Raw genomic sequence first — 16,308 nt, 5'->3', positions numbered from 1 at the left:
GAAAACTGGCTAGCCATATGCAGAAAACAGGAACTGGACCCATTCCTTACATCTTATACAAAAATTAACTCAAGATGGACTAAAGACTTAAATGTCAAATCCAAAGCCATAAAAACCCTAGAAGAAAACCTAGGTAATACTATTCAGGACATAGGCATGAGAAAAGACTTCATGACTAAAACACCAAAAGCAATAGCAACAAAAGCCAAAATTGACAAATGGGATCTAATCAAACTAAAGAGCTTCTGCACAGCAAAAGAAACTATCATCAGAGTGAACAGGCAGCCTAGAGAATGGGAGAAAATTTTTGCAATCTACCCATCAGACAAAGGTAGATCTAGAATCTACAAGGAACTTAAACAAATTTACAAGAAAAAAACAACCCCATCAAAAAGTGGGTGAAGGATATGAGCAGACATTTCTCAAAAGAAGACATTTATGTGGCCAATAAACATATGAAAAAAAGCTCATCATCACTGATCATTAGAGAAATGCAAATCAAAACCACAATGAGATACTATCTTACACCGTTAGAACAGCGATTATTAAAAAGTCAGGAAACAACAGATGCTGGCAAGGTTGTGGAGAAATAGGAACACTTTTACACTGCTGGTGTGAGTGTAAATTAGTTCAACCATTGTGGAAGACAGTGTGGCAATTCCTCAAGAATCTAGAGCCAGAAATACCATTTGACCCAGCAATCCCATTACTGAGTATATACCCAAAGGATTATAAATCATTCTACTATAAAGACACATGCAAACGTATGTTTACTGCAGCACTATTATAATAGCAAAGACTTGGAACCAACCCAAATGCCCATCAATGTTAGACTGGATAAAGAAAATGTGGCACATATATACCATGGAATACTATGCAGCCATAAAAAAAGAATGATTCTGTGTCCTTTGCAGAGACATGAATGAAGCTAGAAGCCATTACCCTCAGCAAACTAACACAGGAACAGAAAACCAAATACCGCATGTTCTCACTCATTAGTGGGAGCTGAGTGTGAACAATAAGAACACATGGGACACAGGGAGGGGAACATTACACACTAGGGCCTGTAGATGGGTCGGGGGCAAGCAGAGGAAGAACATTAGGACAAATACCTAATGTGTGCGAGGCTTAAAACCTAGATGACAGGTTGCTAGGTGCAGCAAACCACCATGGCACATGTATACCTGTGTAACAAACCTGCACCTTCTGCACATGTATCTCAGAACTTAAAGTAAAATAAAATAAAAGTTTTCTATTATCTTAAAGAGAATCTTAAAAGGTTTCAAAACAGGCCTGGTGCAGTGGCTCATGCCTACAATCCTAGCACTTTGGGAGGCCAAGATGGAAGGATCACTTGACTCCAGGAGTTTGAGACCAGCCTGGGCAACATGATGACACTTCTCTTAAAAAATAAAAAATGGGCGGCAGGGACAGGCATGGTGGCTCACGCTGCAATCCCAGCACTTTGGGAGGCTGAGATGGGGGATCATGAGGTAAGGAGATCAAGACTATCCTGGCCAAGATGGTGAAATCCCATCTCTAGTAAAAATACAAAAATTAGCCAGCCGTGGTGGCACGCACCTGTAGACCTAGCTACTCAGAAGACTGAGGCAGAAGAATTGCTTGAACCTAAGAGGTGGAGGTAGCAGTGAAATGAGATCATGCCACTGCACTCTAGCCTGGCAACAGAGCGAGACTCCATCTCAAAAAAAAAAAAAAAAAAAAAAAAGCAGCTTCAAAACAAAACAAAAAAAATCACTTGAAAAGTAAGTTTATCTATAAATACTAGTGTGTATGTATATATGTGGGTGTATCTGGTATAATTTTTTTTAAGAGAAAAGAGGAATCATGCTGTAAATTCAAATAGTAATGATAGGTCATGACTCCAAGAATGAGAATCATGGATCAGAGAGATGTCTGTCTGAATTTCCTCTACACAGTGTATCAACATTCATAAGGAAAAAATTTTTTGTGCCTTCCCAAACTTTACTTATATATTAAAAAAAGACAGTATCTTAGAAGGCACATATTTTTTAAAATTCATTAAAGCAGACCAAATATAAAATAAAAGATATGATGGTCATTTTACTCTAGATGATCTGAAATTTTAAAAGTGCATAAAATTAAGCCTTTGTATTCTTATAAAGTGTCACTAAAAATATTTGATTACTAATCAGAGTACAAACTGAAGTATCGACCTAGCCATACAGATTTATACATTTATCAACTGAATCTCATACGCAAAAATGTATTCTTTATCATGACAATCCACTGTTATTAATGGACTCACTCTCTCCAACAATGTTAGTATAATCTGCAGTGCGCTGCGGAATAACTGCCTAAATGTTTCGCCAAGTTTTATTATCCATGATACTCACTGCCAAGTCTACCCAAAGCACTGTAGGAAGCTATAATCCAAATTATTACAAAATTAATTTATTCATTTAAATCATGTAATTTCAGGAGCAATCTTTCACCAGAAGCTTAGCAAATTTTTTAATGCTTTATATTAAAATGCAAATGCACGAACTCTAAAAATCTCACCATTATTTTTAATTACAGAAAGAACACCAATAGATTGATTTAAAACACATAATATATAGTAAAATGCTTGTTCGTTCTGTAGTAAAACTTAATTGAATGCTCAAACAGGTTACAAATTTGCTTTAAGCAACTTTCTCATGAAGTTGTAGATTCTTAAATGCCACACACAGAGTTTCAGGTTGGAGTAATTCACCTTCCTGCAAAACGTACTACAGGCAAATAATTATAATAACAAAAATGACCTAATTAGCTCAGCTGTATGTACAAAAAAAGCAAACATAAATGAGGTGGCTCCATATTTCATTGCTTTGTATCACTGTGACACATTCACTGCCATATTCTTGAAGCTAAAATTCCCATACTAATTGGGAAAATAAACACAGTATGAAACTAGAAGCTGCGGCATTAGATTCTATTCTATTCTGCATTCTCCATCTGCTGTCCCACACTCACAATATTTAATTTTAGCAAAATCTAATTCAGTGTATCTCTACATGAATGCCTCATTAGACATCTCAAAATTCTGGCCTCCAAGATGGCCTCTCAAATAGGCTTTACTTCCCATCTCATTCTCTATCTAATATTTCATATCTCAGTATAAAGCACCACTCTCCATGCAGCTGCCCAAATCATAACCCAGGAATAATTCCTTCCTTGTTTTTAACCCATCCTCTACATCCAGCCTAACAACAGTCTCTGCCAATCTACCTCTAAAACCCCAAATTTATTGACTTTTCTCCATCTCTCCCATCATCACCCTAAATATCACCATATTCTTTTTTTTCAAGATAAATAATATTGTAATACAATGCATTATTTTACTAGAGCCACTTTCATTCTTGACTCCTATTCCATTCTACACTGAACAGCTCTTATATCATATTCTATATCTCATCACTCCCCTGCTTAAAAGTCTTCCAATGGCTTAAAATCCAAATTGTTTTCCTTGACCTACAGGCCTTAGATAATTTGGTTCTTTCTCATCTCTCCAAACTCATCTCGGGCCACACTTCCTCCTCAGTCACTACACCTAAGACATGTTTATCTTCTTTTAACTTCTCAAAACATACCCATTGTGGACTGAATGTTTACATCCCCCTATAATTCATGTTGAAACCCTAACCTCCAACATGATAGATAAGGTGGTGGGGCCTTTGGGAGCTGATTAGGTCATAAGGGTGGAGTCCTCATAAATGGAATTACTGTCTTTAGAAAACAGACCCCAGAGAAAGCTCTTGCTCTGTTTTACTCTGTGAGGATACAAAGAGAAGATAGCTATGAATCAGGAAGTAGGCCCTCGTCACACACTGAAATTGCAGGCATCTTCGTCTTGGACTCTCTAGCCACCAGACTGTGAAAAAATAATCAGAGGTCTTCCCTAATCACCTTAATGTAAACAGGTCCAATTCTAATTGGTCAATATTCTCAGCACTTTACTGCTTTCAAAATAGTATAAATGAAGCTTTGTGTAGTGGCAGTATCATAGCCAATGAGGTTTATCCAAGACATGATAATTGCTAACTGCAAACAGCATAAAACCAACTGCCAAAAAAATGCTTTGTGTCCCACAAGGCTTATGAAAATAACCAGATATAGACAAGTGCCATTTTTACTACACAGAATGCTAAAAAAAAAAAAAAAAAAAAGTGGGCAATAGAGAAGGGTATCCTTGAAGATAAACCTGTGTTTATCTACACCTTTAAAAGCTATGCATACGATTAGTTCTCTGGAAGTGCCTAAAATATTCCCACTTCAGTGACATTTAATGTCATCCAATCAGTGAGGACTTCCCTGACCCTCATATTTAAAATAACAACGCCCTTTCCCAACAAAGTCCTTTCTCATCTTCCTTTGCTTTTTCTCTCATGGCACTCATCATCCATCATAGGACACATAACACATACCACCATCTCTGCTTTGACCACTGGTATAGACTCCCACTTGGTCCTTTTCAATTCCCATTTGCTTCTTTCTAATTCATTAACCATACTGCAGTCAAAGGGATGTCTTAAAAAGGGAAATCTGATTCTGTTATAGGTCTGCTTAAAATGTTTCACTGGTCTCCTACCATCCCACTCTCTGTTCCTCCTGCCAGGGATTAAGTTCAATACTGTTAAAATGGCCTATAAAGCCCTGAATGGGCAGGGTCTCTGCCTGACTTCCACCTTACCACTCTCAATCTTGATCATCACACTCTAGTCAGCTCTCAGAACTTAGTAGGCTCTTTGCTTCTGAGCCTAGCCCAGTTCATTCCTTCAGCCTGAAACAACTTTCACCACCACCACCACACCACTCTCTCTAGCCCTTCCTCCTTCCTGTACAACTCCAGTTATAAATGTAACAATTACATAAAAGCGATCTGTTTAATGCCTGGCTCCTCTGCTACCCTACACATTCAGAGGGAAGGAATCGTGCCTGTCACATCTACCCAGTGTCCCCTGTGCTTAGCACAGAGGCAGGCACATAGTAGGTTCTTATATTGGCTAGCTAATCCACACTACTACTGTCCGCGCATGATTCTCCCATAATGAAGATTGAATTTGCAGCCATGAAGATCAAAGACAATGAATGTTGCTGCCAAGACTTGATTAAACACAAGACCATAAAATCTGTGAGAAATATTTGTGGCAATGGAAGAACGAACAAAAATTTCCAAAAACTCACATAGACAAGGAATGAAAAATAATAGATGAAACAACACTGGCCATATACTAGTAACAGATGAGGCTGAGTGACTGATAGAGATTCATTCTACTATTTTCTTTGCTGTTATTTATACAATGTAATCTCAGTGTCCCAAAGACTGATAAAAATCTGAATTTTGCTAAAGACTGTAAAAAAGGAAGCTTATCCAATATCAATCTTTCAATGAGAAAAAAGGTACAAGGAAGAGATAGTTATGCCTCCCACAGTTCTACTTAGGAATCTACTTTTATACCACCTACAACTAGAACAGAACCTGACACTGTAACAAAAATCATAGAAATTAAAGACTCAACATAGATACACAGACAGGTAGTAGCTGCATTAAGTCTAAAAACTCTTGTTTCTGTTTTAGTAGCTTTTGTATGTTACCACAGTTACTTCTAGAAAGTTATCTATTTCCTTCTATCTAGTAAGTCCTGCTTAAAAAGAAGTCTGAGAAGGAGGGGGATGGGAGAACAATAAAAATTATTCATCCAGAAGTTCTTTTGAAATGAACTGAAAACATCTATCATCAGAATTAAAGTGCATGTGATTGTTGCTTTAAAATCCTTGAATCCGAGTCTTATGAGGTATTACCACCTTCGTATTTGTAATAAAACTCCAGCTTTACAGACATCGCCTAGGGGGAGGGAAGGGAGTTGGAGAAGGGATAGAAAAGAAAAGAAAGAAAAGTCCAGCTTAGAGAGAAAAGTGACCTGCCATGATCATACAACTGATAAGAGACACAGCAATAAGTAAATAGATCAGGTCTGGTGCTCCGTCTCAGAACAACAGATTTTCAGTCCGATACTTACTCTACTATAAGCAGAAGTAGTAAAAACAAGGCAATGCAATGACAACCCACCTGTCTCTATCACACAAACCTCCAAAGAGCTGGAACCGCTGCATTTAACTTTTATGTTACCTACCAAACAAAAGTATTTTCCAAATGTTGTGACTTGCTATAAAATTACCATTAGCTAATCACCATCTCCTCTTAGAAACCAGTTTTAAGTTAAAATGGCACACTATCAAATAATTAATGTGTCTAAAATATTAATTAGTTGAAAAAGCCTAACCAAATTTTAGAAACAGTGTACACTTTTAACATATTAGCAGTTAAACCTTGCCTTTATTTGCAAGTTTACAGAATGTATCTAATGCCAACCCTCCCCACCTTTTTTAGATTGTATACTCCGAAAAGCAAGAAACTAAGTTATGGCAAAAATATTTTTTATAGATTTCCTCAAATCACTGGCTTATAAGAAAAACAACTTGATATTAAATAGATAATCACCTGCACTTGTAGTAACAACTGCTCATAAATAAAAATGCTACTTTCTTTTCTTTCTTGTGGCTGTTAACCTTATTTCACAGAGGTTAAACATTTTTGTACATAAAATGAAAACTCATAAAAAAACACTGAAAGGCACAGTATGTCCTAAATGAGTTTTCTTGGTTTCATAAGCTTTTCTTATTTCTCTTTCACAGAGTTCTGAGAAATTAAAATTAGCATTTGAAAGTATTCAAAAATTGTTTAAATTGTTGTTTAGCTGTTATAATCCACAGGTGCAGTTCTAAATGAAATAAATGTGCCATCTGTTATGTCACAATATTGAGAAATTGACAACTGCACTAACAGAAAGGTTTAATATCTCTGACTTCACAAATTAATAAAAACTTCTTTTGGAGGAAAAAACTCTACATAAAATCCAATTCCATAAATAAATTCAAACAAGACACTTCCTTTATTTTAATAGGAAACTATTAATGAAAAATTGTTAATATTATTTTGTTAGTATTAGAAAGGAATAAAATAAAGAAGTCATGCAGTTAATATTTAGTTTCTCTACACTTGCCAAAGACCACACAGTAGGTGCTGGGGATACAAAAATGTAGAACATAACCCAACTAGGCTAATTGATATGCCAGCAAAACACATAAACCATATAACTATACCAGACTGTGACAAAATACAAGAGAAAAAATTGTATAAATGGACAAAAAGTCATGATAGCTGAAAGCATTAACAGTTCTGCCTCCACTTTTCTACAAAGCTCTTTGAAGCCAGGAGCCATGTTTGTCCCATCAGTGCTGGATGATCACTAGCTGCTAGCATAATGTCAGATATACATTAGGTGCTCAATAAATGTCTGTTGACTAAAACAATAAAAGAAGGAAAGCTTCTTATAGAAAGTGACAACTGAGATGAGCATTAAAACATGATTAGGAGTTAAAGGGGAAAAAGTATTCCTGATAAAAGAAACAATAGAAAACATCCACCATTTACCCATTTATGTTAATTAACATTCAGCATTTTACTCCAAAATATATTTTCTACAAGCAACATTTACTGAGCTAAAGATTTCCGAAATGAATATTCTCATTCTGAATAAACAGAAAATACAGTACCAAGGACTCCAGTATCCACAGCATACCTCTCATTAGACTTTGCTGTGGAGATCTCTCACAAGACTACTCAAAGTCTTAGGAGAGGTATGTTAGCTCAATTATAGCAGTGTAAGCTTAATCATAACCATCACAAATAAAACCAAACATAATAGCTACAAAAATAATTTATAACAAAAAACAAAATGGAATAAAGTATATTTTAACCAAACATCATTTTAAGTTGGATTTAATCAAACGTCGCTTTAAAATTAATTTAATAAAATTTAATAAAGGAAACTTTACAACAGTCACGTACTCAAGAAACAATATGAGCCCAGGCAGAAATAGAAAAAAAGTAATTTTATGCCTAAAAAAATTGTAATAAATGCAGTTATTAGAGTAAGTCAGCTACATTCTGTTACACTCAGTTCTGAATGTGTAACATTTTGAGTCAGACTTCAGGTGAAAGATAAACATGAGCTGTAGCTTGGTCAACTAACCTTTTATGGGCTGACAAGCATTTTCTTAAAAGGCCAGATAATAAGTATGTTAGGCTTGTGGGCCACATAGTCTCATAATTATTTAACTCTGCTACCGAAAGTAGCCACCGACAATACATAAGTGAATGAGTGTGGATGGGTTCCAGTAAATCTTTATTTACAAAAACAGGTGGCTGGCCCATGACCATATTTGCCAACCCTGTCCTGGAATCTAAAACTGACTTCTCACTAACTTTTTTCATCAAGACCGCTTTACTCCCTTTCAAATACTTTCACATAAACTGTACTGGTGTTTCATAAGGCCTCTACAGATATCAATGAAGCAAACCTAACAGATATCCTCGTTTTATCGATTAAGAAACTGAAGCTCAAAGGAGTTGACTTGATCTAAGGACTACTAAGACCAGAGACTAAAAACCAGGCCTTTGTTCTTCTAACGCTTAATCATTATCCTCCATACCCAATCTTCCAATGCCGCAAATAAAACATTCAAATCATTTTTAGAATCCTCTGCTGAACCCTCGAGTTCTTTTTAGAAGACTCAGCCATTCACAATAGACTTTAAGAACATCTACTTAACTAATTAAATTATTAACTTCAATTGTGAAGTTAATTCAAATCCTTCTTTCTTTACATGATCCTCATCATCTTCTATTTAGGCTACCTTCTTATTTACAAGTCTCCTAAAATATCATTTAATCTTCAAATCGCCAGCAAGAAACAAGGCAGTACACCTTCTTATGGAGGTGTAAATTATTTTAATCATTTCGTAAGAGTTTGTGAACTCAGTAATAAAAATGTGGTAAGAGGCCTAGTGCCTAACTTTGCAAAGTTTATAATCTAGTTGAGAAATGCCAGATGTATAAATATGAAAGTAAGGAGTGACTCCATGTAACCTAGGTCAAATCTAAAAAATTTAAAACAAAGAAATGAGAAATGAAAAAGTATAATTTACAGTATACATTGTCATAAAATACATGTCTTACTTGCTCTTGATACCACAGAAATGCCCTAAATTTTGTATAATGAAAGTTTAACGAATACTAAATACCTACAAACACCCATTTGATGTGGTAACAGCATAGTCCAAAAGTTAAAACTAGATCACATTTTTTAAAAATTATGGCAGGTGAAGGTTTTCTTCTGTTTTATTCTAGTCATTGCCATGACAGAACATCTACTGGACTAACTCCCTGGCCAAAAACACTGTTGAAGATAGAGGAATTACAGGACATGCCCTCACTCTGCATGGTAGGATGGGACTGGAGAAGTAATCATGCAAGTTGAAACTAAGCAAAGTGATCTTCATAACTAATGGGGACAATTACGATTGTTCCACAATCTTTAAAAAATTTTGTCAAAACATTTAAAAACTCTTACTGTTGATTATAAATATACACTAGAGGCTGAGCACAGTAGCTCATGCCTGTAATCCCAGCACTCTGGGAGGCCAAAGTGGGCAGATCACTTGAGGCCCGGAATTCGAGACCAGCCTGGCCAACATGGCAAAACCCTGTTTCTACTAAAAATACAAAATCAGCTGTGCATGTTGGTACATGCTTGTAATCCCAGCTACTCAGAAGGCTGAGACATGAAAATTGCTTGAACCTGGGAGGCGGAGGATGCAGTGAGCTGCGATTGCACCACTGCACTCCAGCCTGGGTAACAGAGTGAAACTTAGTCTCAACAAAACAAAACAAACCACCACAATAAATGTATACTGAAAAACAAAAAGTTAAAAGAAATCCTAATATTTATTTAGTACAATTATAATTTAACACATTAGAAACATTGAGAACTGAAGTGTTTTATTTTTAAATTTTATTTTATTTTTTTTAGAGACAGGGTCTCACTCTGTCACTCAGGGTGGAGTGTGGTGGCACGATCATGGCTCACTGTAACCTTGAACTCCTTGGGCTCAAGCAATCCTCCTGCCTCAGCCTGCCTAGGACTGTGGGCACATGCCAGCATGCCCTGGTTAATTTTAAAATTTTTTTGTAGTGATGAGGTCTTGCTATGTTGCCCAGGCTGGTCTCCAACTCCTAGCCTCAAATGATCCTCCCAGTTGGGCCTCCTAAAGAATGCTGGGATTACAGGCATGGGCCACCACACCCAGCCAAAAGTATTTTATTTCTTTGTAAAAACTTAAGAACTTATAGTTTGAAGAGTGCTTGCTTTCTCAACATATAACTTATGGGCAAGCATCCTTCCCATGTCTTGGTGAATTGAAGTCATTTTTTCTACATTTTAATCAACTTCTAACATTTTACTATTTGTATTTCAATGTCATAAAATATCTGCGAGTTCCTTTAATAAGAAGTTTTTTATAGCATCACTTCCTTTGGGACATCTTCATCCTTTTGTCACAACTACTTTCCTTATTCATGCCAGTAAGTTCACCTTTACTGCATATAAGTTCCTCAATAAGTTCCCCTGGCTGCATAATCTAGTCTCTTGAAGGGCAGCCATGTCAACATTTTCAAAGTCAGCTATTGCTTCCATAACCCCCTTTCTTTCTATTCAAATTTCATTCCCAACATTATCAGTTTGTTTCTTTGTTGGATTTACATCTCTCTTGGCCAATTCCCTTTTTCAATTATCGATTTTTATAAAATGTTACATGGGTTTATTGCTGGAGACAAGGAGGCAACCACAACTACATGCTTTGCTATCTGTGGGTAAAATGAATAATAGACATAGAGAGGCCAATCACTGACAGATATGGAAAGAAGTGACATAATTTATCACTAATCATAAGCTCATCTGTTGTTATGTAATGATTCCTGGACTAAACTAGCAACAAAGTTCGCATTTTATGTAATTATCTGCAGTCAATATACCACTGTAATTGAAATTTGAACTATACAGTTGAGGACCTGGTGTTACTTAACTAAACCACAGTAACTGAAATTCATGCATACTGGAACCATGTAAAGGGAGGACTATCTGTACATAAAACAATCGTTTGAAAACACTAGAGGGTGATCAATGCAGGCAAGATCACAGAGTTATTTAAATTCTCCAAAACATGAGGGATACAGAGATGACCACCACATTCCACTTAGCTTTTTCCTTCGGAGTATTTTCTAAACCACAGCAAGGAGAAAGGGAATTGAAGCACAAAACAAGTCTACTGTCCCGAGAAATCAGAGGTTGGAGTTCAATCCCCACACGTGTGGAGGTATCTTTGTACGCACCCAGAATTTTCCATCGTGACCACAGAAGGGTCACGCCTGAGGAATCAAAGACCACATCCCTAAAGTAATGGCATTTCCTTCAGAAGCTAAACCCAAGTTTATATGACATATGCCGTATGTTAGGGGCTAAGCAATCAGTCTAATGCCAGAGAATCCATGAACAGAGGGATACCAAAAGAGTAGAATGTAAGGGATGACTAAAAGTAGCCTCTGCACAAATCTGGGCACAGAGGCTACAATTTAAACTTGTACCACCAATTCTAAAATGTATCAATTACTCACAGGGTTATGGCTGCATCATATTTTATAAAGTGGTATTCTAAAATTAAACACTATTATGCTTACCATTTTGTAATCCCATCCAGAGTTGCTTGTGATCTTTTTTCTGCATTTCATTGATTACTTGACTTTTATGTTTTAAAGCATCAGCTTCTTTCATACATGACATAAAATGAGCTTCAATTGCATCCTTAGATGGACAGTGCAGAAGGTCTTTTTCTGGAAAACTCTATCAAAGGAAAAAATACACATATAAAACAGGTACACACATTACAAAATTAACCTCTTAAAAGAGAACTATATCCCCCGGTTTATCAATATTTCTAGTAAACTATCTCCTAGCACTGAAAAAACCCAAAATACTTTTAAATTTAACTTAAAAATCTTTAGCTATTTGGCCCATTTTGTACTTTTCCCAAATAATTCTTATGTGTTTTATAACAACATGAGAAAAGGCATCAAAGGGTAATAATCTGAAAAATAGCTTTTCAACTGACCATACCAAGTATTGGCAAAGATGTGGAATGGAGCCCTCACACAGTACTGACAGAAATGTAAAACAGTATAACCACTTTGGAAAAGTCTGGTAGTTTCTTAAGGATAGTAAACAGACATCTACCATCTGACCCAGCCATTCCACAACTAGGCATCTACCTAAGAGAAATGAAAGTAGTATGTCTATATAAGGACTTGCTACATGAACGTTCACAATAGTTTTATTTGTAACAGCCCCAAACAGAAAACAAATCTAAACATCAACAGGTAAATGAACATATAAATTGTGGCATAAACTTACTCACTTCGAATAGGTAAAGCTTACTATAAGTCAATTAGACCTCAATAAAGCTGTTAAAAACTAGATTTTAAAGTCAAATAGCTAAATTTACATTCTGTAACTTCACTGGTTCTTTTAGGCAGCTAAAGCAATGATCATTGGACATACACAGAGTTATGTAAATGAAACGACTGAAAAAAAGATAATGAGAGCTAACAGTTACTGAACACTTACTGTGACACTGTATTAAAACTTTTTATATGGATTATCTTATTTAATCCTCACAACACTTGAGGTAAACATTACTATTATTGCTATTTTACAGATAAAAAAATTAAAGTTAGGGAATATCTAAAGTCGCAAGTGTCATTTAGCTTGCTAGGGAGCTAGGATTTAAGGCTAATTTGACTCAAGTCCTATCTTTTAACCATTATACAATATCACTTCCTCCAGAGACTTAAATATTTAAGATAATTATTATATTCAAACATGATTTTACAAAGTTATTATCCTATATGTACTTTAATACATTTAAACAGAAGTAAAAATGGCAAAAAAAATAGCATATAGCCTACTCAGGTTACCGTATTCATAAACAACATTCAATTATCCCTGTCATGGAGCTTTCATAAAAAGAATGAAATGAAAAGATAAAGAAAGAAGCTCCTGAGTGACTATGAAACACTGATGGAAAGCAGGAATTAGAAAGCGATTAAAGACACCATTCCTCATCTCTCTCAATACTTTTATAATAAGTCAAATTTATGATTCACATGCAGTCAAATGCAGAAATCAAGAGTACAATAAAATGAGTTTTGACAATGAGTAACTGTCAGCCCAAGTACAGAGCATTACCATCACCCACAAAACGTCCTCTGTGCCCTTTGCAGTCAGTTCCCTCATTCCCTTCCCAAGAAATCACTGATAATGACATATAACACTAGATTAGTTTTGCCTGTAATAAAATCTCATATAAACAGAACTGCAGTATTGTGTAACTTAGTATCTTTCACTTAGCATAATATTTTTGAGATTCATTCCTGTTACTGCACATATCAGTAATTAATTCCTTTTTGTTGCTGAGTAGCATGCCATTTAATGAATACACCACAATCTGTTTATCTAAAAACTTGTTAATAGACACTGGGATTGTTTCCACATACTGGCTATTATTTAAAAAGCTGCTATGAACATTAACACACAAGTCTTTTATAGACACATGTCTTCATCTTTCTTGGGTATACAGCTGGAAAAAGAAATGCTGGGTCACAGAGTAAGTGTATATTCTAATTTTACTTAAAAACTGCCAAACTATTTTTCAACATGATGTATGATGTTACACTCCCACTAGCAATGTATGAGTTCTGGTTACTCCATGTCCTCAAACTTGCTACTGTCAATCTTTTTCATTTAGTCATTCTAGTAAGCGTAATGTAATGTCTCTTTGTGGTTCTAATTTACATTTCCAAGATGACTAAAGATGTTGGGTGCCTTTTCATGTGTTTGTTGGTAAATTCATATATGTTCTGTGAACTAAGATTTTCGCATTTGTTTAAAAGCAACTACTAGGCAAGAAGTTGAGTATAATGTGAATTTTATGGTTGCATATGTAAATATTGTTCACAAGAAATGCTAGGTGAACAGAAAATTTCACCCAGCTAAACTAATCAGCTGGGAACACATACAATGCACACATGTGCACACCTCCAAAATGGACCAGCTACTTCAATTCATGTTAGGAGTTGTATTCATCTACATCAGGTGCTACAATTTCTTGTTCGATATCAGAAAATCCTCCTTTCACTTCACCTGTCATGGCGCAAGTCTTCTATATCCGTTTCTGCAAGCAAACTTCCAGTCTTTGCAACATGAAATGCCATATTTATTGTAGTATTTATGCATTTCTCATACATTTTACCTGTTAAAACTGTGGTATGGTTTTTACTAGGTTCCTGTTTTTTTGTCAGTGTAAGTTTGTGGATGTTGTGCCCCTAACCCTTTCCCCCGTAAGTCCAGTAGTTTTCATTGCACAATTTTTAAGAGCAAAGTTAAGAACACATACAATGTATTATAGAAGTGCCTATACTGAGCAGACATCCCTGCCTTTTTCCTCATCTTAGAGTAAAACATTCAATAAACCATCATGTAGCATGACTTTAATTGTAGCCTTTTCATACTTTTCATATCTATCCTTTGTCAAATCGAGTGAATTCCCTTCTATTCCTAAGCTTGCTATAAGTTTTGATGACAAATGGGTATTAAATTCTGTCAATGAATGACTTTTTCTGTATCTACTGATTTTTCTATTTTATTCTGTGATTTACATTGATTGAGATGTTTTATTTTGAGAGGGTCTCACTGTGTCACCCAGGCTGGAGCACAGTGGCACAATTACAGCTCACTGCAGCCTCAACCTCTGGGGCCCAAGCGATCCTCCCAATTCAGTCTTCTGAGTAGCTGGAACCACAGGTGTACACCACCATGCTCAGCTAATTTTTAAATTTTTTTGTAGAGATGAGGTCTCCCTATGTTGCCCAGGCTGGTCTTGAACTTCTAGGTTCAAGTAATCCTCCTGGCTCAGCCTTCCAAAGTACTGGGATTACAGGCGCGACCCACTGCACCTGGCCTACATGCGTTGAGATTTGAATGTTGAATCAATTTTGTACTCCTAGGATAAACTCAACTCAATCATGGTGTGTACTGTCTTTTTTAATTATTGCAAGATTCAATTTGATGGTACTTCATTGAAGGCTCTTGCATCCATGATCATGAAATATATTGGCTTATAATTTTCTTTTAATGTCTTTAACAGGTTTCAATATCAGGGTTATTCTGGCCTCTAACACAAGTTGGTGTCTCATTTATGGAAAAAGTTTGTAAAGAGTAAGAAAGTTTGTAAAGTTTGTAATATTATTTCTTAAACATTTTATTTCATTTTATTTTTAACTTTAGAGACACAGTCTCACTACGTTGCCCAGGCTGGAGTGCAGTGGCTATTCACAGGCACAATCCCACTACTGATCAGCACGGGAGTTTTGACCTGCTCCATTTCTGACCTGGGCCGGTTCACCCTTCCTTAGGTAACATGGTGGTCTCTTGCTCCCAGGAGGTCACCATATTGATGCCAAACTTAGTATGGAAATCCAATTGGCATAGCACACTACAGCCCAGAACTCCTAGGCTCAAGCGATTCTCCCGCCTCAGTGTTCTGAGTAGCTGGGACGACAGGCATGTGCCACTGTACACGACTAGTTCTTAGGTATTTTATAGAGTTCTCCAATGAAACTCTCTGTGCAAGGTGTTTTACTCTGTGAGGTTTTTAAAATTACAAATCAAATTTACTTGCAGATTAAAGAGCTATTCATTTATGTTCTTATGTCAGTTTTGGCGACTTGTGTTTTCATTGAATTTGTCCATCTGTCAGATTTATCGGCATAAAGGTATTTATTCAGTTAATATAAATGAATTATATAATGTGCAGTCATTTGTGTCTTCTTTCACTTAACATATTTTCAAGGTTGTAACATATTATCAGTAATTCCTTCCTTTTCACGACCAAATTATACTCCATTGTAAGGATACGTACAGTATTTTGTTTATTCATCAGCTGATGGACATTGGGTTATTTCCGCTTTGCCTATTATGAACATTAATGTATAAGTTTTTGTGTGGACACGAGTTATTTCCATATTTTGCATATTAGAATTACATATTCAGTTCTCTTGGCAATATTACTAAGAGTAGAATTGCTGGGTAACACGGTAGGTATATCATTTGATGACATACTAAACCGCTTTCCAAAAAGGCTACACCATTTTCATTCTCATCAGCAACGTACGAAGGGTCTAATAAGCCTATACCCTCTCCATCATGTGTTACCGTTTTTTGTTGGGTTTTTTTTTTTTTGGAGACAGGGTTGCACTCTGTCACTCAGGCT

The 16,308-nt window shown here is 36.0% G+C and overlaps 1 protein-coding gene and 1 pseudogene across 7 annotated transcripts in view; one reads left to right on the top strand and one right to left on the bottom strand.

The window, feature by feature from the left end:
* LOC105478775 (autophagy related 5) overlaps positions 1–16,308 on the bottom strand; it is a 137,266-nt gene that overhangs the window by 84,553 nt on the left and 36,405 nt on the right. For all 7 annotated transcript variants that reach the window (XM_071096667.1, XM_071096666.1, XM_011736407.2 and 4 more), the window contains one exon: positions 11,663–11,825. In XM_071096667.1, coding sequence (XP_070952768.1) covers positions 11,663–11,825 — 163 coding nt within the window. The remainder of the gene's footprint in view (positions 1–11,662; positions 11,826–16,308) is intronic.
* On the top strand, positions 4,005–4,137 carry LOC139363526 (U4 spliceosomal RNA; annotated as a pseudogene).

The sequence above is a fragment of the Macaca nemestrina genome, chromosome 5 (genome assembly GCF_043159975.1).
Source record: "Macaca nemestrina isolate mMacNem1 chromosome 5, mMacNem.hap1, whole genome shotgun sequence".
Taxonomy (NCBI): Eukaryota; Metazoa; Chordata; class Mammalia; order Primates; family Cercopithecidae; genus Macaca; species Macaca nemestrina.
This window is presented reverse-complemented; position numbering and strand designations above follow the sequence as displayed.